Raw genomic sequence first — 25,718 nt, 5'->3', positions numbered from 1 at the left:
GGGCAAGTCACTTGACCCCCATTGCCCACCCTTACCAATCTTCCACCTATGAGACAATACACCGAAGTACAAGGGTTTAAAAAAAAAAACCACTAAAAAAACCCTTACCTCCTTTCTTGGAATCAAAGCAGAAGAGCGGTAAGGGCTGGGCCATGGGGGTTAAGTGACTTGTCCAGGGTCACACAGCTAGGAAGTGTCCAAGGCCAGATTTGAACCCAGGACCTCCCGCCTCTAGGCCTGGGTCTCAATCCACTGAGCCACCCAGCTTCCCCCTTTAACATTCATTTAAAAAAAAATTTAAGTTCAAAGTTCTCTTCTTCCTTCCATCCCTTCCCCCCCCATTGAGAAGGCAAGCAATTTTATATGGGATATACATGTATAGTCATGTAAAACAGATTTCCATATTATTTATGTTGTAAAAGAAAAACAAGAAAAAAAAACCTATGCTTCAATATGCAGTCAAACTCCCTTAATTCTATCTCTTGAGGTAGAGAGCATTTTTCATCACAAGTTCTTTGGCACTGTCTTGGATCATAGCAAAATCATTCACAGATGATCACTGTACAATTTTACTGTTATTTCTTACACTGTTCTCCTGATTCTGCTCACTTTAGTTCATGTTTTTCTAGGTATTTCAGAAAGCATCCTGCTCATCATTTCTTATAACACAGTATCTTATCTTAAAGTACTCCATCACAATCATATACCATAACTTATTCTGACATTACCCAATTGAGAACATCTCCTCAATTTACAATTTTTGCCACCACAAAGAGCTGCTGTAAATATTTCTGTACACATAGATCCTTTTCCTTTTTTAAAAATCTGAGATACAGAGCTAGTAGTGGTATGGCTGGGTCAAAGGGTATGTAGGGTTTTATAGCCCTTTGAGCAATATTGAAAGCAGTAATGTTTCCAACTAAGGAATTTATACTGTCCTTTCACAACTCCAAAGGGAATTCTTTATACCTTTGCATTAAGTCCCTTAAGAGCTTAGACTAGCATCATCCATTGTGAGGACCTTTACAAAATACTACAACAAAGAAAAAATCAGCCTCAGAATCCAGTGGAATCCCTAAAATGATTCCTAGTGCAATAGCAACAAACAAGAAAAGACTTACAATTAAGCTAGTACTTAAATCTGGTAATCACTTTAATAGGTAATTTAATCCTGAAAAGAGCACTGGATATGCAATTAGACAACCTGTTTCAATTCCCAGTTATACTACTATTTATGACTTGTGTGACCTTGGGCTAGTGATTTGAACCTCATTTTGATCATTTGTAAAAGGGATGTGGACTAGATAGCCTCTAACTCTTTTCCAGCTCTAACCTATAAATTTTCTTTCAAAAAGTTGGTAATTACATAAAACATTTTAGCTCTTTTAAAGAAATCAAAATTATCTACAAACGCATGAAAAAGTATTCTAAAACTCTCATAATTAGAGAAATGCACATCAAAACAATGCTACGGTACCACTGTACACCTAGCAGATTGGCCAATATGACAATAAAAGAAAATAATAAATCTTGGAGGGATTGTGGCAAAATTGGGACCCTAATGCATTGCTAGTGGAGTTGTGAATTGATCTAACCATTCTGGAAAGCAATTTGGAACTATGCCCAAAGAGCTTTAAAAGAATGCATACCCTTTGATCCAGCAATACCATTACTAGGTTTGTACCCTACAGAGATAATGAAAAATGTTTGTACAAAAAAATGCTCTTTGTGGTGGCAAAACAATTGGAAAATGATAGGTTATCCCTCAATTGGGGAATGGCTGAACAAATTGTGGTATATGAGAGTGATGGAATACTATTGTGCTGTAAGCAATGATGATCTGGAGGATTTCTATATGAACTGCAAGAACCTTCAGGAAATGATGCAGAGTGAAATGAGCAGAACCAAGAGAATATTATGCACAGAAAGTGAAACACTGTAGAACAATACAATGTAATGGACTTTGCTAATACAAGATAATCCTAAGGGATTTATGAGAAAGGATGCTATCCACATTGAGAGAAAGAACTGTGGGAGCAGAAACACAGAAGAAAAACAAATGACTTATCATTTGTTTATATAGATATATAATTTGGGGTTTTGGTTTTAAAGGATTGCTTTATTGCAAAAATAAATAATATGGAAATAGGTATAGGTGATAACATTTGTATAACCCAGTGGAAGTGATTTGGGAGTGGAAAGAAAACAAAATATGTAAACATGGAAAATATTTTTAAAAAAAAGAAAAAAAAACATTTTAGCTCTTTGATTCCTGTGTACTTCTTTCATACTTTCCTGTTCACCACCTCACACTATACTAAGTCCACTTTCTGGTAGATAGAAAAGTATTTTCAGAAGATTGAGTAAATTACCAAAAAAACTTCCTGTCTCCTTGGACCATGAACCTGAGAATGACTGTGGGTGAAGGCTCTATAAAGAATTAACTATAGCATGTCCTTCACAAGCAATAAAAGAAACTTAGGTGACAATTCACTGTGGAATAGACTCAAAATATATGTGTGTGTGTGTGTGTGTGTGTGTGTTACCTGAAAGATGGCACATACCCCTCTCTTAAGACTACCCTCATTCTCAAGGATCCCAATGAAACTGTCATCTTTAAAATGTGAATGCTTCCACAAATGATGCATATTGTGACCCACATTCATTTTGAGCAATTCTTTCCCAAATCTTCCAGAAGATCACCACAAGTGCTAGAGGTCCATCTCATTTTTTCCTGACAACATGAGAATATCAGTATAGTGCAGTGGTTCCCAAACTTTTTTGGCCTACTGCCCCTTTTCCAGAAAAAATATTACTTAGCACCCCCTGTCACATACTATCACCACCCCCTTACAGTTATTCACTGCTCCCAAATGCATCTGTAGCCATCACCGCCCCCCTGGATCGCTGCAGCACCCACCAGGGGGTGATGGGGCCCACTTTGGGAATCACTGGTGTAGTGGAAGACCTGGCCTATCTACTAGTTATCTACTATCTACTAGTAATTAGAACAACTCAATTCCCACACATCAATTAATTAACATTTATTAATGTTACCTACCATGTTCTAGTCAAACAACAAACATTTGCTAAGCTCCTAAATGTGTGCCAGGCACTGCACTAACTGTTAATAATACAAAAGGATACAAAAGGCAATCCCTGCCTTCAAAGGATCTCACAATCTAAGGAGGGAAACAACATTCTAAACAAATATATTCAAACAAACTATAGACAAGCTAATTAATGGAGGGAAGGGGTTAGAATTAAGAGGGGTTGAGAAAGGCTTCCTGTAGAGCAGGGGTCGGCAATGTTATGGCTCTCGAGCCATATCTGGCTCCACCTTCCGACCGGCCAGTCTGGGCAGAGCCCCAGAATGTGCCCCAGGGGGCCCTTCAGCCCCTGCCCCATATTCCATTGCCTTCCACCTCCATCCTCCTCCTTCCGCAGGTGTTTTTGGCTCTCACAGCCAAAAAGGTTGCTGACTGTTGCATAGAGGATGGGATTTGAGATTTAAAAGAAGTCATGGAAGCAGTTGGAGACAAAAGAAGGAGAGCATTCCAAGCATGAAGGTCAGCCAAAGAAAATGTCTGTAAGTACTACAGAAAACAGAAAACAACAGTGCCAAAACAAATTGAATAAGAAATTAAGTACCTTTATCCAGCAGAGGTTTGCAAAAGGTGATACCCACTATTCTGCAACCACTAAGGGAGACAGGGCAGACAGAAAATCCAGGGCATGGCAAATTCAGGGTTGGGAAGCCTATGTTCTCACAGCCTCAGACTGATCCAGTACTTCCCTTCCCTTTTTCTTTCCTTCTCTTCATCCCTACCAGGGACCAAAGGACCCGAGTACTTCCTAGATCATGTTTTAGGAGCAGCAACAATACAAACTCTGATGGCCTCAAAGACCTCAATAGTCTGTACCCAGAAGACACAGATGAGACTGAGACCTCCTATCACTTATTGCAGAGGCAACAGTGGAAAGGACAGCTATCGATAGTTCTTTTTATGAAATAGAAAGACCCACTGTCCTATTCTTATGTGCAGAAGCATTAAAGACTGGCCCCCCAAAAAAGTCCCAACTCAGGAAATTCAACTGGAAATATGAATAAATAGAGGAATAAACTGACAATAAAGAAATTGTCTGGTTCCAGACAAACCCAAGGCACATTCCAAGAGGAAGAGAATAACTATATAGCAGAAATCATCAAAATGATTTGATACTGGTCAAAAATAAAAAAGTTGATCAGACTTGATATATAATATAGAGAAATAAACATAGTAATTTCACTGTATCCAAAGATCACCAACTACTAGAGTAAAGGCTAACTAGTTGACAAAAAGTGCTGGAAAAACTGGAAAGAAGCTTAGCAGAAATTAGATTTAAAATAATATTTCATACCATATGCCAAGATAACCTCCAAATATAGACATATCCTTTATTTATTTATTATTATTTTTAAAGTTTTTTTTAACCCTTACCTTCCATCTTGGAATCAATACCATGTATTGGTTCCAAGGCAGAAGTGGTAAGGGCTAGACAATGGGGGTTAAGTGACTTGCCCAAGGTTACACAGCTAGAAAGTGTCTAAGGCCAGATTTGAACCTAGAATTCTATCTCTAGGCCCGATTCTCAATTCACTGAGCTACTCAGCTGCCCCTAATATATACATATCTTAAGATAGAAAAATGGAAAATTTTGATCAAATAAAATTAAAAATTTGGTTTTGCACATATAAAAGCAGAGCAGTTAAAATTAAAAGGACTGTTAACTAGAGGAAAAATCTTTGTAGAAAAGGTCTGATTAAAGTCTGATATGCAAAATATCAGGAATCAATTCAAATAGATAAGAAAGCCATTCTCCAAAAAGATAAATGGTCAAAGAATTTCTCAAGGGAAAAAAATCCAAGTGCTCAACAATCGTATGAAAAAATGTAGCAAATCATTAACAATGAGAATAGTGTAAATTTGATTCGCAAAGATGACAAAAAGGAATATGATAAATGCTGGAGTGGTTGCAGAAAAATAGGCACATTAATATACTGCTTTTAGAACTGTGAAGGGGGGACGGGGTTCAAATTGGTGGCTCATTGGATAGAGAACCACACTTGGAGATGAGAGGTACTGCATTCAAATATGACCTCAGATACTTTCTTGCTGTGTGTGACCCTGGACTCCCACAACCTAGCTCTTACCACTTTTCTGCCTTGGAACCAATGTCTAGTGTCAATTCTATGACAGAAGATAAGGGTTTAAAAAACAAACTGTGAATTGGTATAGCTCTTCTGGAAAATAATTTGAAATTATGCCCCCAAAAGTCACTATATTGTATCTACAGCCTATCACCAAAAAGAACAAGGAAAAAAGAAAGGGATCCATTTGTACAAAAATATTTGTGGCATTTCTTTTTTGTAGTGGCAAAGAACAGGAAACTAAAAGATGCCCATCAATAGGGGAATGGATGAACTAATTATGACACAGAAGGTAACGTACTATTATTGTTTTTTTTTAATTCTTTTTTTTTAATTTTTTAAACCCTTAACTTCTGTGTATTGACTTATAGGTGGAAGAGTGGTAAGGGTGGGCAATGGGGGTCAAGTGACTTGCCCAGGGTCATATTATTGTTTTTTTAAAAATGATGAGATATAGGTTTAGGGAAACTTGGGAAAAGTTATATGAATGAGCATGTAGGGAAGGGAGAACAATTTATAAAATACATCAGCATTGTAAAGAAAAATAACTTTGAAAGACTTAAGAACTCAGATCAATGAAATCATCAACAGTGTTTCTGATAGAGCAATGATGAAGTATGCTAATCAACTCCTGATGGAGGTGATAAACTCAAGACACAAAATGAGACTTATGTTTTTGGATATAGTCAATGTTCATTAAGAACTATGCATGTTCATTAAGAGTCCCCCATCTCCAACAATCAAAGAAGACTTTATAGAATAGATGGGCTTTTTATTGAACATTTTTATTGAACGTTTTTTTAAAAACCTTTACCTTCTTAGGATTAATTTTAAGACAGGAGCAGCAAAGACTAAGCAACTGGGGTCAAGTGACATACCCAGTGTCACATAGCTAGGAAGTGTCTACAGCCTTTTCTTTGAAGGACATGTAGAAAAGGACCAGGAACAGCATGAACAAAGGCCCAGAGACCAAAATGAGCATTTTTTTGTAAACAGTATCATCTTTGTTTTCTTTCATCCATCCTTTAAACAAAATGCCTTAGCTAGATTAATTATAGTACTGGATGTTTTTTAGCTTAAGATTTTTTTTCTTGAGATATTAGGCTCAGGAATGAATAAGAATTAACTGATACAAAGAAAAAAGACATAAATAAAACATTTTAAAAACAAATTCTATCAATTACTATTTCTCTTAAGCATAACAACATGGAGATAGAGGGACCATTTTAATATAACAAGGCAGCTAGCATTTATAGAATGCTTTAAGATTTGCAAAGTGCTGGACATTTATTATTTAATTTGATTTTAGAGAATGGGATATCATCACAGCATGTTTCCAGCATGAACATAACATGTGTACTATTTCTATAGCTACTGTTTATTATTTCTCTTCTATATATTTTTGTTATTTGTTGTTCAGTCACTTTCAGTGAGTCTTCGCCCATTTTGGAGGTTTTATTGTTAAAGATACTGGAATGGTTAGCCATTTCCTTCTGCAGCTCATTTTACAGATAAGGAAACTGAGGCAAACAGGGTTAAGTGATTTTCCCAGGGTCACCCAGCTCTGCTGATTTGAACCCAAGTCTGGAATCTAATGGCAACCTAGTTACCCTTTTACCTATTATTCTCCAGCAATATAAAACTCTTTGAAAGCAGAACTGTTTAATTTTTGTCTTTGTATTAGTACCTTGTAGATAAAAGGTGTTTAATAAATGCTCATTAGTTTGGATTGGATCCATCATTACAGCTGCCCTAAGAGCAAAGAATTTAGTTCTCAGCTTTCCCTAACTCACCAAAACAATTAGTATCTGTACAGTGTCCTTTGTATTATACATACCTAATGGCTGTCTATAAGCAGGAAGTCTCTAAGACAGATATTGTTACTCATTCTTCTAGTGCCAAGGTCCAAATGAACAGACTCAACCACTCCCCTGGGTGGTGTACAGGTACTATATAAGATTTGCAACTGTACAAACCAGTTCTTGTCAGAGACTAATTCTGTACCTTAAAAACAAACATTCAGCCTTTCTAATTCTCACAGTTAAGTACCAGGAAGGAAAAAAGATAATAGTAAACGCTAAAAGGCATCTGGAAAACCTCTCACAAGGACCAGTGCCACCTTTCCCAGGTAAGAGTAGGATCTTTGGATCTCTGCTCTTTGGGAGAGGTCAAAGTCAACCTCTCCAGGACTCAGTTTCTTCATTCTCTGAAATTATACAACAAGGTCTCTTGCAGATGTGACTTTTTATGGTTGTGGTCTTGAAACTCCAATGTGCTTATTGAGTCCCAGTATGACAATAGAGATAGCAATCAAGAAAGATTTAACACCCTAAAATATCTCTTAGGTTATAAGGCTACTATTAAGATTCACTTTTTTGAGTTATTAAGTTTTTCAAGTTCAAATATCTCTTGGAGAAGTAATTTGTTCAAGCAGTTAGCAATTTTGTGAATTAGTTTTTATGAAAGAAAAGGACATTTGGAAGCACTAGACAGTTAGGAGGCTTGATAGATAGTTGGAACTGGAGTCAGGAAGACCAGGATTCAAATCTATCCTCAGGGCACTTGAGCTATGTGAACCCAGGGAAGTTATTTAACCTTTCTGCCTCAGGTTCCCCCTATCTAAAATGGGGATAATAATAACCTATCTTCCAAGATTGTGGTGAAAATAAAATGAAATAATATTTGTAAACTGTTTTTTCAACCTTAGAGTGCTATGATTATAACAACTTAGTAGTAGTAGTAGTGGTGGTGGTGGTGGTGGTGGTACTGCTCTTCTTCTTCTTCTATATACTTTTTCTGATAATGGCGTTTGAGTAGAGTAAAAGTAAAATAACAATCAGCACGGGAGAAGAGTACAGATGTAAAGAATGCAAAGATTTTTTTCCACAATTTTGCCTAGATATTGTTGTCTGAGCCTCTGATGATATTTTTATAAGGTATAGAGAGAAGTATGAAAGAAGATGGATGTTTGAATGGAGGTAGGGCAGTCTAATTCTCACACAACTACTCCAATAAAAAACCTAAAATGCAACACCATATTAAAAAAGAGAGAAATTATTTATCTCTTTATTATTATTTAGTAAATTATTTCCTTTATCCCAGAAATGCACAAAACATCAGCCAGAAGCCCACAGAAAAGAGACCCAGCAGAAAACCCAGCCAGTGCAAGCAAACAAGATGGAAGCCTCCCAGCACAGAATGTCCCAGGGAAGTTGGAAACCCACAACCCAAAACCTGAAAGCTACCTGGAGAAGCAACAAGCAGTCAAAGAATAGCAGCCCAGATATCTTGGGAAGGTGGAACAGTTAAGTGAATGAGAAAGAACAATCAGAGACACACTAGAGTTGTGGAAGCTGTTCTGAGAACTTCCTGTTATATCTTTATTTTTTATACTTTTTTCTCAAGCTCCCAGATGCTGCATTAATTACATTTTAGTCTAAACAGAATTCAAGGTTACCAAGACCTTATGTTATCCAATTATTATTTTGATAACAGACCTTCAACATATTGCAAAAGGTAGTATAAGATATGAACCTTTAAAATTATGGGGTTAAGTTCAATATGGGAATTACAATGTTTTAATTTGCCATCCTGTGTCCTTCAGATTTCTGAGAAATCTAAAGATTAGAGCAAAAGAACAGCTTCTGCTTTTTTGTTGAGGGAAAGAACTATTAACTCATTAAATGTTGGTTTATTATAGGGTGTTCAGGGGATTTCTAAAAGGGGATTTCTGTATCTAGACTATAAGACTTGGTGTTTTCCTAAAGATATAGATTATAGTAATTTCAATAATAAAAAGTGTTGGTCAGAAGGGAGTCACACAGAGGGGTTTGGTTGGGTTTTCCATTCTTCCTATGGCCTGATTTTCAGGTCACAAGGGTCCGTGCAGGACTCTGTCAATCTGCACAGACTTGATGGATCCTTGACCCTTCTGTGACTCTCGGCAGATACCAAACACTATAATAAATTATTATGGATATAGACACTCAAAAATATAACCTAAAAAAAGAGTAACTTCACAATAAATGCAAGCATACTAAAAGGGGGAAAATGGACTATCTACAAGAAGTACATGAATACCTAAGAGAAATAAAGAAAAAGGCAATAAAAGAAAAAAAAGCTCTGGAGGAAGGAATTGTAAAATAAATAAATAGCTGAAAAGTGGTAAATCTGAGTCAAATAAAGGACTCTGAAAATTAGAGTAGACCAGATAGAAAGCAATGGTTTCATGAGTCAAATATTAGAATAAACTCGAAACACTGGAAAAAATAGGAGAAAATGTAAAGTATCTGCTATTTAAAAAATGACCTAGAAAACAGGCCACAGGGATAATTTAAGAATCATGAGATTCATCAATGGAATAGATCAGATACAAAACATACAGAAAGAAGCAAATGAGCCTAGTGTTGGATAAATCCAAAGATCTCAGTTATTATGGCAAGAACTCATTATATGAGAAAAACTGCTGGGAAAACTGGAAAGCAGTCTAGCAGAATAAGGCACAGACCAACACCTCGCATTTTACCAAGATAAGCTCAAAATGGGTGCATGATTTAAACAGAAAGGGTGATATAAGCAAATCAGGGGAAGGTGGAAAATTACTTGCCAGAACTATGGATAGGATTTATGACCAAGCAACAGAGATTCACAGGTGATAATATGGATAATTTTAATTACATAAAATTAAAAAGATTTTCACAAACAAAACTAATGCAGACCAAATTAGAAGAAAAGCAGGAAAGGAGTGGTGGTGGAATTTACAGCAAGCTTCTGTGATAAAAGATTCTCAAATACATAGAGAACTGAGCCAGATTTTTTTTTTTAATTAAGCCATTCTCCAATTGATAAATCATTAAAGGATATGGACAGATTCTTCAGAAGAATCAAAGTTCTTAAAAGTTATATGAAAAAATGTTCAAAACTACTAATAATTAGATAAATTCAAATTAAAACACTGAAGTAACAATTTCCCCCCATTAGATTGGCTAAGATGACAGAAAAGGACAAAGACATATACTGGAGGGGATTATGAGAAATAGTACACCAAAGTACTTTTGCTGCTTATAAACTAGTCTACCTATTCTGGAGAACAATTTGGAACTATGCCCAAAGGCATAGGGCTATAAAACTATGCATACCTTTTGGCCCAGCAAAACCACTACTAGATGTATGCCCCAAGGAGATCAAAGAAAAAGGAAACATATCCAAATATACAAAAATATTCAGAGCTTCTCTTTTTTGGCAAAAATTAGAAACCAAGGGAACGCCCATCAATTGGTGAATGGCTGAAAAAGTTATTGTACATGAATGTGATACAATGTGGTATAAGATAATAATGAAGTGAATGATTTCAGAAAAACCTGGAAGATCTATATGAATTGATGCAAAATAAAGTGAACAGAACCAGAAGAACAATCTGCATAATATCAACAATATTATAAGAATAAGCAACTGTAAAAGACTTGGTAATCCTGATTAATACAATGAGCTGAGCCACCAGAACTCTGAAGAACTCATGACACAAAATGTTATCCACCTCTAAATAGAAAACTATTGGTCTCAGAATCCAGATTGATGCATATTTTTTCTTTTCTTTTTTCTTTTTTTTAGAACATGATTAATGCAGAAATGTTTTGCATGGCTATATATATGTACAAAGGGTATCGTATTTCTTCCCTTATCAACGGGTGGGGAAAGGGGTAAAGGAGGAAAAAAATGTGGAATTGAAAATTAAAATAATTTTTAAAAAGAAAAGCCTCATGAAACTCCATGAAAAGCAATAAACATGTAATGAATACTTTATTTATGATAATTTTTAGAAGCTAAGCCATTATATTTCAAGAAATCATAAATAAAAACTGCTGAGACCCATTAGAACCTAAGTGAAGACAGAACATTATAACAAAGTGAAAATAGAAAAAAATCTACTTAAAAATCACCTCCTGAAAGTTTAAAAAGGTCCCAGGAACATGATAGCAAAATCCAGATTTTCTAGACAAATTTTTTTTTAAAAGACTTCAAGTAACCATTAAAAAAAAGTTTAAGTACCAAGATTGTCAAGATTCCATAAAATCTGACAGTTTTTATTATAAAAACAAGGAAATATCTTGGAATACAATGTTCCAAAGAATAAAAGATATAACCAGGAATAACTTATCCTATAAAGTTGAGCAATAATCCTAGAGAGAAAAAAAATTGCATGAAAAGACTTGTAGAGCAGTGATGACTGAGTGGCTCAGTGAATAGAATGTTGGACCTATAGTGAGGAAGATCTGAGTTCAAATACAGCCTCAGACCCTAGCTGGGTGACCCTGGACAAGTTACTTAATCCTGTTTGCCTCAGTTTCCTCATCTGTAAAATGAAAAAAGAGAAGGAAATGGCAAACCATTCTAATATCTTTGCCAAGAAAACCCCAAACGGGGTTGCAAACAGTCAAGACACTACTGAAATGAAACAATACTTGAACGATAAAAACATTTGCAAGATCTTGCATGAAAAGATCTAATAATTCTCATTATCCTAAGGACCATCTGGTCCTCTGGGTCTTACAAATTCTATGAAGATAAAAATCTTCTTATATTTATGACTATGCCATAATAACTCATTAACATATCACTTTAGAAGATTTGAGAAGTTTTTCAAAGCTAATCGAGGGGGAGTAGCCAGGAGTTCTTTAAACATATGAGTACAACATTCAATTAACAGGACCACAGCTTTAGAGCTGAACAGGACCTAAAGGGTCATCAAGTTCAAACCTTTTTATTTTCTTAGAAAAATTTTCCATGGTTCCATGATTCATGTTCTTTCTCTCCCGTCCACCACCACCTTTGTCTCCCCACCCCCAACCCTCCACTGATGTACATTTCCACTGGGTTTTACATATGTTCTTGATCAAGACCTATTTCCATATTGTTGATAGTTGCACTGGGGTGGTCGTTTAGAGTCTACATCCCAAATCATATCCACATCAACCCATGTGTTCAAGCAGATGTTTTTCTTCTGTGTTTTTATTCCTATAGTTCTTCCTCTGACTGTGAACAGTGTTCTTTCTCATAAGTCCCTCAGAATTGTCCCAGATCAATGCATTGATGCTAGTACATAAGTCCATTACATTCTATTTTACCACAGTGTATCAGTCTCTGTGTATAATGTTTTCCTGGTTCTGCTCCTTTCACTCTACATCAATTCCTGGAGGTCATTTCAGTTCACATGGAATTCCTCCAGTTTGTTATTCCTTTGAGCACAATAGTATTCCATCACCAGCAGATACCACAATTTGTTCAGCCATTCCCCAATTGAAGGGCATAGCTTCGTTTTCCAGTTTTTTGCCACTACAAAGAGTATGGCTATAAATATTTTTGTACATATCTTTTTCCTTATGATCTCTTTGGGGTATGGACACAGCAGTGGTATGGCTAGATCAAAGGACAGTTTTTTAGTGCCCTTTGGGCATAGTTCCAAATTGATATCCAGAATGGTTGGATCAATTCACAACTCCACCAACAATGGATTGCTGTCCCAATTCTGACACATCCCCTCCAACATTTATTACTTTCCTTTGCTGTCATGTTAGCTAATCAAGTTCAAACCTTATTTTACAGATGGAGGAAACTGAAACTGAAAAAGGTTGTAATCATCTAGGATTACACAGCAACCAAATGTCAAAAGCAGGATTCTCATTCAGATCTTCCTGACTCCAAGTCCAGTGTTATATACATGTCACCTCCTAGATGTTCCATCTCTTTTAGGCTCAAAACAAATTACTATATTAAGGGTTAGAGTTCCCCAAGATTGTCAGAGCCTCAGAAATGATTTCTGTAAATAGTAGACTTAAGGAAAAAAACTTTCAGCATGATAGAGATCTAAATGCTCAGTGCAACATGTTCTGCATAAGCAATTCAGGTTAGGAAACTAAACTCATCCAAATAATCAAGAGGAAGTCAATTAAGTGTGCAACCTAGTGAAAGGGTATGTCACAGGGTACAGAATTGACTAGGTCCTTCTGTCCTTAAGATAGAGAGGAATAATGTCCAATGTCCAAAGGCTGATAGCAATGCAAGGAGTCTGGGTTTAGTTAGAAGGTGGAATCAATAATATGGCACACTCAAAGGAAGCTTAGAGTATTGAACAATGGTCCAAAGTGGGGTACCTACATCAAGAATAGAAGTCCCTCATCAATTACTTCTTATTACCTAAATATTTGAAGTGGCTATCCAGTATGAGAGGACAGGTACTTCATCTAGATCAGGGAATCATACATCTAGAGCTAGATACACACACACATACAAACATCAATTGTCCCTTATTTTGAAGATAATCAAACCAAGACTCAGGAAGTTTAAGTAAGTGACTTGCCCAAGGTAACACATGTGGTCAGCATCAGCAACCAGATCTGAACCAAGGTCATCTGACTCCTCTTTCTAAGGTACTGTTCTCACTTTCTTATTTCTTATTTTTGATAGTCTCTGGGATAAGTCTAATTGGCACATATTGGGGTTTGAGCATAGCTAATTAGGTTTGTAGGTAGAGAAAGACAAAAGGTCTCCTTGTAGGCTGGCATGGATGCTTAACATAAGGATATCTTCTCTCTGCCAAAGGCTATGCCTGCTATCTTTTATCCCTTAAAGCTAAATTTTCTAGCCTCATCTTAAAAAAATAAAAAAACTTTATTTTCTGAGTATGAATCACTACTTTTTTTCTTTTTCTTTTAAACCCTTACCTTCTGTCTTAGTAATGTCATACTTAGAAATTAGATATTATATTTTAAGGTGTGGTCAGCAGGAATCAATCAGATATAGATTGATTTCATAATTAAAACAGACCCAAGTCAGGATCAGTTTTTATGGTAGTTTATTTACAATTAGGAAGGTAGAAGGTAGGGAAATAGAGAGAGGGAGAGGCTGGCCTGGGCCTCTGGAGAGAGGGTTAAAAGTCAAATTAAACTAGGCTACAAGCCACAAGGCCTTAGGAATCAGAGAGGAAAGAAACCTACTTGAGGTAGAGAGTCTGGAAACTCCAAGGTAGGACCACGGAAGTCAGCCTAACTTACCCACATGACAATTCAGAGGGGAAGCTGCCTGAGGTCTCAGCTGAGATCCTTCAGCACCAAGTTCAAAGCGCAAACTCCCTCAATAGGAAGTTACCATCATACTTGAAGAGATAGTGTCTTTTGTCACTTCTTGGGGGTCCACCTCTAATTGAAGTGGACAAATGGCAGCCTCTACACTGTTTTGGACTGCCCAAAGGGCAGTCCCTTGTTTTTGTTTTGTTACTTATTATCACATGTGGGTAACTCATCTCCCCTCCCCACTAAGGGAGCTGGGGATGACATTATCTCTGGTGGCTAGAGTTTTAACTATGAATGGGCTTGAGTTAATTCCATTTACACAGTAACAATTCTAAGACAGGAGAATGGTATGGGCCAGAGAATAGAGGTTAAGTGTGTAGATTTTTAAAATTAACATTCAATATTTCCAAAGTATAATACTTACAAAGATTTATTAATATTTAACTAGAGAGTTAGAGAACACAGGGAACATTCACCACTCAATTCACATGGAAGAGAGAGGGTGTGGTAGAATGAACCCAAACTATATACAGATCGCATAATGATGCACATATACAAAAGGAAAAAGGAATTGTGGGTAATACAGAAAGGAATTTTGGGCAATGCAGTTCCAAGGGTTCAAAATTTTCCAACTATATAAGTGACTTGCTCAGGATCATACAGCTAGGAAAGGGGATATTAACAGACATAGCTAAAGTAAAAATAGATTTGATTGAAAGAGATAAGGAAGTAATTAAATCTTGATAAAAGGCACTATAAATAAAAAAGAAATATCAGTACTCGACATATATGCACCAAACGGTACAGCATCCAAATTCTTAAAAGAGAAAATAAAGGAGCTTAAGGAGGAAATAGGAAGTAAAACCATATTAGTGGGGGACCTCAACCTTCCCCTATCAGAAGTAGATAAATTGAACCAAAAAATAAATAAAAAAGAAGTAAGGGAAATGAATGAGATGTTAGAAAAATTAGAACTAATAGATATCTGGAGAAAATTAAATAGGGATAAAAAGGAATATGCCTTCTTTTCAGCAGCACAAGGTACATATACAAAGACTGGCCATGCATAAAAACAATGCCAACAAATGTGGAAAAGCAGAAATAATAAATGCATTTTTTATCACAATGTGATAAAAATCATAATTAATAAAGGCTCATGGAAAGGCAAATTTAAAATTAATTGGAAAATAAATAATCTAATTCTTCAAAACTAGTGGGTCAAAAAACAAGTCATAGAAACAATTACTGATTTCAATGAAGAGAATGACAATGAGGAGACAACATATCAAAATCTATGGGATACAGCCAAAGCAGTTCTCAGGGAAAAATTTATATCCATGAGTGCCTATATCAACAAATTAGAGAGGAAGGAGATCGATGAATTGGGCATGCAACTTAAAAAACTAGAAAGAGAACAAATTAAAAATCCCCAGATAAAAACTCAATTGGAAATCCTAAAAATCAAAGTAGAAATTAATAAAATTGAAAGTAAAAGAACTATGGAACTAATAAATAAAACTAGTAGCTGGTACTTTGAAAAAAACAAAATAGATAAAAGTACTGGTTAATCTAACTAAAAAAAAGAAAGAAGAGAATCAAATTAACAATATTAAAGTGGATAATCTTGCCTCTAATAAAGAGAAAATTAAGATAACTATTAAGAGCTATTTTGCCTAATTATATGGCAATAAATATGACAATCTAGGTGAAATGGGTGAACATTTACAAAAATATAAATTGCCTAAATTAACAAATGAGGAAATAGAATATTTAAATAATCTCATCTCAGAAAAAGACATTGAATAAGTCATCAAGGAACTCCCTAGGAAAAAATCCCTAGGGCCAGATGGATTCACAAGTAATAAAAGGGAATGTGGCAAAATTGGGATGCTAATAATAATGCATTCCTGGTGGAGTTGTGAATTGATCCAACCATTCTGGAAGGCAATTTAGAATTATGCCAAAAGGGCTTTAAAAGCCATACCACTGCTAGGTTTGTACCCCAAAGAGATAATAATAAAAAAATGTTTGTACAAAAATATTTATAGCTGCACTTTTTATAGTGGCAAAAAAATTGGAAAATGACAGGGTATCCCTTGAAGGGGGGATGGCTGAACAAATTGTGGTATCCGATGGTAATGAAATACTATCATTCTATAAGGAATGATGAACTGGAGGATTTCTATATGAACTACAAAGACCTCCAGGAATTGATGCTGAGCAAAATGAACAGAACCAGGAGAATATTCTACACAAAAACTGAAACATTGTGGCACAATCAAATGTAACAGACTTTTCTACTAGTAGCAATGCAATGATCTAGGACAATCCAGAGGGACTTAGGAGAAAGAACACTATCCACATCCAGAGAAAGATCCATGGGAACAGAAATACAGAAGAAAAACATATAATTGATCATGTGGTTCAAGGGTATATGATTGGGGTTTTGGCTTTAAAAGATCACTCTATTGCAAATATGAGTAATATGGAAATAGGTTTTGAACAGTGATATGTGTATAGCCCAGTGGAATTGCTTGTCAGATCTGGGAGCAGAGAGGGAAGAGGGGAGGGAAAGAACATGAATCGTGTAGCCATGGAAAAATATTCTAAATAAAGAAGAAAAAAAATATTAAAGGGGGATATTAACAAAATGATTATAGACTTTCCTATTTTCTCCAATAAACATTTCCTACATACTTTTACAGTTTGTATTTCTTTTTAATATATAAATGACAACATTTAATATCCTTTAACAAATATGACAAATTTCATTACACCAAAATTCAGGAACCTTTCTCCCTGAACCTTTCGGCCACAGATTGGCCAGATATAGAATCATGAAATCATAAATGATAGAGCTGAATGAGACTCTAAAAATCATCTTGGGAAGCTGTGAGGTACAATGGAAAGTGTCTTTAAATTGGAGTTAGAGAATCTAGGTACAAATCTCAACTCTTCTGGGATTAATTTCCTCATCTGTAAAATGAAAGGATTTGACTAGATGTCCTCTAACATCCTTTTGGGGCAACTAAGTGGTACAATGAATACAGTACCACACCTTAAGTCAAGAAGATCTGAATTCAAATCCTGCAGCAGATACTTACAAACTTTGTGATGCTGTACAAGTCACTTAACCCTGTTTGCCTTAGCTTCTCCTCATCTGTAAAATGAGCTGGAGAAGGAAATGGCAAACCACCAGAATCTTTGTCAAGAAAATCCAAAAAAGAGTCGCAAAGAGTCAGATATGAGTGGAAAAAAAAAACACACAACTAAACATCAACTAAAAAGGTCCCTTTGAGCTTTAAATCTATGATCCTATGATCTAGTTATGATCCAGCTCCCTTTTAAAAGAGAATAAGAGAGCCAAAATCACAAAGAATAAAAGATATTAACAGCTGACACTTTTAACAAAATAAGTTTTATCAATGTATCTTGCCTTTATCAGTCATGTGTGGATATAGGTTCCCTATGCCAAGAAATGTGCTGGTAAAAAAAAAAAACGAACACAGGATACACTTTTAAGCCTAATCTAGGCATATATTTTCTTTATTGCTTTCTTAAATCTAGACAACAAAACATCAATCCTTGATTTGTAGTGATTTTTCAGGCATAAATACTCATATGTATTGAAAATTTAACAATCAGTAATCTGAGCTGGCTCCAGCTAACCTTTGCTTATAGCTCACCTCCCAAAACTGAACCCTGCCAAGGAAAAATAAACAAGCAAAAATAGTGAGTAATCTAATGGACAGTAGCGCTAATAGATATTAATCATCTGTCCCATAATCTGTAGAGAAAGGGAGATTTCATTCTATGTTCTGCCTAATAAGATACTTCACTTAAGCATCCTAGACAACCCTTGATTCTCTTCCTATCTGTCTGACCCCTTCTTCTCAGTCTCCTTTGTTGATTCATCATCCACATCACACACAAGAACTATTGGGATAGCCCAATGTTCCCTCTTCTCTCTATATATTTTCTCTCTTGGCAAAAATCATCAGCTTCTATTCAGATAAAAAAATTATCATCTTTAGGTAAATGATCTCAGACCTATATATCCAGCCCTTATCTTTCTCCTAAGCTCTTGTCATGCATCTCCAACTGCTACTCATTTTACATTTTGAACTGAATGTCCTAAAGGTATCTCAAACTCAAAATGTCTAAAATATAACTCTTCATTTTTTTCTTCAAAACCCCACCATCCAGGGCAGCCAGGTGGCTCAGTGAATTGAGAGCCTGGCCTAGGGGCAGAAGGTCCTAGGTTCAAATCTAGTATCAGCTACTTCCTAGCTATATGGTTCTGGATAAGTCACTTTAACTCCCATTTCCTAGCCCTTACTGTTCTTCTGCCTTGGAACTAATATTTAGCATTCATTCCAAGAAGGTTAAGGGTTAAAAAAATACTCTATCATCCTCCAAGCTTTCCTATTACCCATGCCTGGAAGGGAGAACTTCTTTCTGTACTCTACTGCTGACCTACCTACTTTCTTTTAAGTACCAACTGAAATCCCTTCTTTTATTAGAAACCTCTGCCAATGCCTCTTAATTCTAATACCTTCCCTCTGTTAATTTCTTCCAGTATAGAGCTTGTTTTATATAGCTATTATCTATATCTATATCTATACACACACACATATACACACACATTTATTTATTTTCCCTTTCCACATTATCTCCCCCATTAGACTGTAAGTTGCTTGGGGCAGAGACTATTGCCTTTTTATATCCCTTGCATTTAGAATAGTGACTGGCACATAGTAGGTGACTGAGGAAACCATCATCCCCTCAATCACTCAGTATAATCCTCAATTACCCCAATATCCATTTTGTGATCAAATTTCTGCTGTCATGTTTCTCTCTTCAAAACATCTCTTGTAAATGTCTATTACTCTCTGCTTACACAGCCACTACTCCTAATTCAGGCCTTATCACCACTCAATTATATAATTTCAGTAGCCTCCTGATTGGACTTTTTGCTTGTTCTCCCCATGTCTAACAAATTGATTTTTTTTAAACATAGGTCTTACCACACCATTACCCTACTCAAATCATGATGACTTCCTATTACCTGGAGGATCAATGCCATTTTATCTGATTGATATTTAAATGCCTTCAAAGACCTGGTCCCAACCTACCTCATTACTCTCTTAATTAATTCTCCCTCTCTCCTCCATTCCCCCTCTCCCCAAACTAGCCTTCTTATTGTTCCTTACACAGAACATTACATCTCATCTCCCCTCTCCTCTCCAAAATACACTACCTCAATTCAGTTCAGTTCTCTCAGAATTCCTAGTTTCCTTCAAAGTTCATATACAAAACTCCCTTATCCCCCAGCAGCTAAGTGCCTTCTACATAAAATTTATACTTATTTTTATATACCTCTTATAAAGTAGCATATAATAGACTTATTAAATAAATGTTCATTGAATGAACAGTGGCATAACTAGAATTCCAATGACACAGGAAAATTTAGATTAGCTTTGGAGTTGAGACATTAGTCTGAGATGGATTGCAGGGAAGAGTGAAAGTGGTTAGTGCCATGAACTGCTTTAAACACTAATCCTGGACAAGCCACATAGCCAGGGTATACAGCCCAGGTGCCTCCTTTACTTCAAACACATGGTTCCCCAAGGGAGAAGAGTGACCAGTCACAGGACCTTGAGGAATGGCAGCCAGGAAGCCATCAGGGGAACAAGTGATCAAGAGACTAATGCTGGGAAGGGCTGGGGGATGAGATAAGAGGCTGAGTTTCCCTGCCACTTCAATCCATTCTCCACCCAGATGCTAAAATGATTTTCTTTCTTTTTTTTTTTTTTAAACCCTTACTTTCTAATACTGAGTATCAGTTCCAAGGCAAAAGAGCAGTTAAGAATTAGGTAATTGGGATGAAGTGACTTGCCATTTGAATCCAGGTCCTCCCATCTGCAGGTTTGATGCTCTATCTACTGATAATTAGCTGCCCCTAAAATGATTTTCTTATAGAATAAGAATGACCATGTTCACCCTATTCAATAAACTCCAATGGCAAGCTCTTCCCAACCTCCTCCCTTCTTACCTTTCCAATCTTCTTACACTTTATTCCCCTCCATTTGTGCTAATCTACCTCCTTGGCTACTTTCCGTGTTATTCCAAAAGACACTCCATCTTCCAACTTCTGACAATGCTTTTTTGCACTGGCCATGCCCATGCAAGGTCTCCCTCCTCAATCCTTAGATTCTCAAGCTTCTTTCAGAATTCATTTCAAATTTCACTTTCTGCAAGGAGTCTTTTTCTAGTCTTTCCAAGCTGGTAGTGCCTCCCCTTTGAGATTACATTCCATCTACTTATACTATTGAATTTGTTTTCTGTCATCTATCACACATAGCAGGTGCTAAATAAATCCTTATATACCAATACCCCTTCTCTGGGATTCTGATGCCTCAGGTTGATTCTGGCTTTGGTCAGAGGGCCTAGAATTAACTTACAACTTTGCTGCTTGTTGTGTGACTTTGAACATTTAAGCTTTGTAAGCCTCAGTTTCTCATTTATAAAATGAAAGGATTGGCCCTCATACCCTCCAGTTCCATTTCAATGATCCTATGACTTTCTCTAAATCAAGATGAAAGGAAGGCTGTTTATTAAGTCTGTTAAATTCAAAATTAAATTTGCTGAACTGTTTGGCAAAACAACTGATTGGATTTATTCTTTATAAAGTTAAAAATTAATCCAGTTTTTATAAATTAAAAATGTTTAAACCTTATCTTAACCTTTATCTAGCAATTCTAAGACAGAAAAATAAAGGGCTAGGCAATGAGGGTCATGACTTGTGTGGATTGCACAGTTAAGAAGTGTCTGAGATCAAATTTGAATCCAGGTCCTCCCAACTCCAGGCCTCTATCCACTGTGTTATCTAGTGCCCCTGAAACTAAATAATTTAAATATGCATATATTTAATGGAATCTTCTTACAAATAACTTGTAAAGAAAAAAACACTATAAAGCTCATTCCCTAATTCTGTTTCTGATCCTTTGTCTTTGTCATCTATAATCCCAATATAGTGTAAAAATGAACCTATTCTCAATGACCACTGAAAGTCAGAAAGGATGTGATTAGATACAATGGTGGCAAAGGCATGCTAAATTTATTTTACCTCAGATAATCAGTCAAAAGCATTTGTTAAGCACTTACTATGTACAGGACACTGAAGCTACTAAGACAAAAATGAAACATTATCTACTCTCAAGAGGTTTATATCCTACTAGGAGAACAGTTTTAGAAGAATAAATACAAAATAATTATAAAGGGGAGAATACCCACAAACATAACAGATGGAATCTGAAATATACTTAAAGGGAGCCAGAGATTCAATAAGGTCATGACACATCCCAGATATGGGGAAACTCTTGAGCAGGCCAGTTTGCCTAGAACAGAACATCAGAAAGAAAGGGTTATGAAGTAAGGCCAGAAAACTGGTGGAAGCTAGCATTCACTCCCTTTTGAAATTTTTTTTCTTGTTTGTCATGCCTAACTTTTTGTGACCCCATTTGAGGTTTTCTTGGCAAAAGTACAAGGAATGGTTTGCCATTTCCTTTTCCAACTCATTTGTACTGAGGTAAATAGGGTTAAGTGACTTGATCAGGGTCATGCAACTAGCAAATAAGTATTTTAAGTTCAGTGTTTTGAATAAGTGTTTCAAACTCCAGAAGAGGAGTCTTCCAAACTCCAGGGACAGTACTGGATCCTTTTGCACTACTTACCTGCCCTCCCTCTTGAAATGATTTTATATTTGCTTTAAGTACTATTCTCCTAGTGGGAGGAAAAAAAAGGCTGTTGAGAATAAGGAATGTTTCACTTTTATTATTCTTTATCTTATCACTATTTATCCTCAATGTAGATATTTCTGATTATCTGATGTAAAATCTACTTTTGAAATTTGGCAAAAAATATCTTTGCTCTCAATGTATCTAATCTTATCCTTTGGTCAGCAGATCATCAAGTTAGTTTCCTTCCTCTATGGCAGTGACCTTTTAGAACTCCCCCAGACCAAGTGCCATGCCCCTAACCCCCTACTCCACCTAATGTCAGGCACACCCTGCCCACCCTCTTACCCCACACAGGGAGGGAGAAAGAGCTCCCATTGGGCTACTGGGAGGAGGAGTGGGTGAAGTGAGAAATGTTTTCAGCTAGTGTAGAGAGGGGGAAGGGAGCAGCTCCACCTGAGTCCCTGTGCCTTTCTAATAATGAACTCCAGGGGGGGTGAGGAGGGGGTGGTGAGAGTGGCCACATATCCACATCTTTGGCACTCGTGCCATAGGTTCACCAACACTGTTCTAGGCATGTATTCCAAATTACTTATTCTTTTTGTTTCTCTTGAAAGCCTCTTTAAAAACTCTACTTCGTGCCCTTTCCTCCACTCCCAGAGTCCCATCCTCTCCCCTAAGCATCACTAGCCCACCAAAGTAGTAAATAGTAAGTTATTCTCTTGGTGTTCATTATCATATCTATAACTATTACATTGATTTTCCCCCAACTGACATGAAAATTCTGGATTTGAAATGAGTGGGAAGGGGGGGAGAGAAATTGTTAAACCTTGGCTAATTAAAGGCCTTGATAAAAACTTCTGAACAGTCCCTTGCTTTCATTGTTCTCTAGTCAAAAATCAGGATTCACTTTAAAGGAAATGCGGATAAAAGGTGCCAAGGGCACAGCCTTTTAGGTCTCTGTTCTAACTCCAGTAAATTAGAAACATTATCCATAGACTGACTCCATAAGAAAATAATTTCTCTTACGGGAATGAATGACATCCTTGAGTCAAACACAGAAAGGTTTGTTTTCTCCAGCTGGAACTAGAGAGGCTTTGATGTTTTTGTAAAGTTCATTGACCAGGCTATTGAAATAGCAAGAACAGCTATTTAGATCTTCAGTTCTCTTTTTTGGACAGTGAGAAGCAAACCATTTATTTGGTTAAAATCACAGAACTTTAAAGCTGGAATAGAGTCTTGTACCTTTCTCATTCCAACTGCAATTGATTTTACAGATGAAGAAACTGAGGCCCAAGAGGGGGAAGTAATTTATTTACCCACAGTCACTAAATTAATCAAAAAGCCTTCTGACTCAAAGCTTAGGTCTCATTCAACTAAACTAAGGTTATTTTATTGACCAAATCTTGGCATTATCTTACCAAAGCTTGGTTCTTAACTACTAACACTTCTTTTAGACTCACTGTAATAACAACAATAAGAAACACATTTACATCTCCTCTCAAAATTTCCAAAGCATGTTCTTTACTACAACTCTGTTTAGTGGTACTAATAGTTATTATTGTCCTCATTTTCTCAGAAAGGTTAAGTCATTTGCCCAAGAACATACAAAAGCCTAATTTTGAACTGCTGGATTTGGATTGTGGAGATTATTGGAACACTTCCTATCTGTATGGCCTTGGGCAAGTAACTTAATCTAAGCCTCTGTTTCCTCCTCAACAAAAAAGGAAATACAATAACTACTTCAACAGGATAATTGGCGGTAGGTACCTCAAGGTTTTTGTGAGGATCAAATAAAATAATAGGTAAAACATTTTGAACTTTAAAGCCCTGTTTGTTTTTATTATTAGAAAATATACTGCATACCAGCTTTTCTCTACCACTGCCAGATAAAATTCATTCCCTACAATTTACAAAGTCAGAGCTACACAGTTCTTGGATTCGGAAACATATTCCTCCTAACTTTAAAGTCAGGCCTGCCAAATCTCCCACATCTAGAGAAATAAAGACTAATGGAAACTCGATTATAACTGAAAATGCTGGTAGAGTGAAAAATCGGCTCAGAACTAAAACCAGGTGTAGATGAATAAGGGAATATAGGCAAATCCTTTTCTGATTGTGGAATTTAAAAGAAAGACAAAGTAGAGTCAGAAGATTAAGTAAATACATTCCAGCGAGCACCACCCCAGGAGGAGCGCATCCTCCCAGCCCCAGTACAGTCCTGCCCACCTTGAATTCCACCGAGAGGTGTGGGGAGTAGTCCAGTGTCCAGAGCGACCGCACCAGCCCCGCCAACTGCTCCGTGACCTCTGCTCGTCCAGGCCGTGCCTGGTAGTGCCCTAGCGCTAAGAACTCCGCCAGCAGGTCGGTGTTACTGAGACACTGCACCACCGCATTCATGAAGCAGGTGTTACCGTGGTTCTTCAAACCCTGAGTGCCAGGGGGGCGCGCCTTGCCTCCAGGAGGGGGTTGGGGAAGGCGCGTGTCCCCAGCCTCCCAGGAGACCTCATTGGCTGACCAGGCAGAGTCCCCAAAGCCTTCGCTACGGCCGTTGCCCCGGCCAGTACCGCTTTGATCCACGCCAGGTTGGGTCTCCGGTGAGGAGACTCTGGAACGGGGGAGGACGCCCAGAACTCGGAGAAAGCGGCCGAGAAGACGGCGAAAGGAGCGGCGGCGACGTGGCTGGACACAGGCCTCCGTGGCAGTACTGAGGTCAGTCATTGCCCTCGTGGCCCGCAGCTTTCCCCAGCTCCTCAGCTCGGTACCTAGCAAACCTGAGCCAGGGTGGAGTAGCTCCCGGATAGAGAGCTACGAGCCTACCTGCTGGCCTCGCTCGGGATCATGGAATGAAGGGATTCTGCTACCTGTGAGGCAGGTGAGTGCGGGGCGGGGCCAGGCAGGGAGGAGCCATGTAGCCTCCGCCCTGCCCGGAGAATCTGATTAGGGATGGGAGCGGAAGGAAGGGACTCTCCGGAGGGTGCAGTGATTGGGACAAGTGATGCTGTAAGCGCCCCTTCCTAGTTGTCTCCACCACTTTTCACATAAAACAAGGCTGAATAAATAGTATGAAGCAGCTCTTGGGAGGGAAAGAAGTCCTAAGAGGGAAATTTGAGGTAATAAGAGGAAGCAATAGTGACCACTGATCTATGAAGAAACTGGTTGTATATAAACAAAATAAAAACTTTAGTTAACTTAATTCCTTTTCTCTATTGCTCTTTATTTCACGAAGGCACCACTGATATGTCCTCTTAGAATAACTTTGTATCCCAGAGATTTTGACCTGTTACTGTCCTGGAATATATATTTTTCATATCTTTCAGTTTTCTGATCTGGTTTTCAACTCATTTGTTTGATATTGTTTCCATATAGTTTTGTATGTTTTGCTCCTGTTATTTAATTTCTTTTCACTGTGGTCTGGAAATTCATCTTCTAGGCCACCACTTTAACTCTCAACTGATTTATCATAGAACCTTCATAATGAATCTTAATATATTATCTTAACAGTATCCTTTATATGGCTGACAAAGTATATTAAGATGGGTGATAGTATGGAGAGAGTGCTGAATGTATAGTGAAAACCTGGTTTCAAATCCTGGCTTGGACACTTACAAACTGTGTGACTTTGAGTAATAACTTGACCCAACGGTCCAGTCAGGTCAACAAGTATTTATTAAGTGTCTACTATATTCTGATTACCATGCTATGTACTAAGGCTCAAAG

The 25,718-nt window shown here is 37.1% G+C and overlaps 1 protein-coding gene across 1 annotated transcript in view; it reads right to left on the bottom strand.

The window, feature by feature from the left end:
• The window catches only part of USP43 (ubiquitin specific peptidase 43), a 150,865-nt gene extending 126,146 nt beyond the window's left edge, over positions 1-24,719 (bottom strand). Inside the window, exon 1 of the mRNA XM_044675212.1 lies at positions 24,166-24,719. Within this exon, the coding sequence (XP_044531147.1) occupies positions 24,166-24,719 (554 nt within the window). The remainder of the gene's footprint in view (positions 1-24,165) is intronic.
• Positions 24,720-25,718: the final 999 nt, after the last annotated feature.

This window comes from Gracilinanus agilis, chromosome 4 (assembly GCF_016433145.1).
Source record: "Gracilinanus agilis isolate LMUSP501 chromosome 4, AgileGrace, whole genome shotgun sequence".
Classification (NCBI taxonomy): domain Eukaryota; kingdom Metazoa; phylum Chordata; class Mammalia; order Didelphimorphia; family Didelphidae; genus Gracilinanus; species Gracilinanus agilis.
The sequence above is the reverse complement of the archived record's forward strand: the minus strand, read 5'-3'. Positions and strand labels throughout refer to the sequence as shown.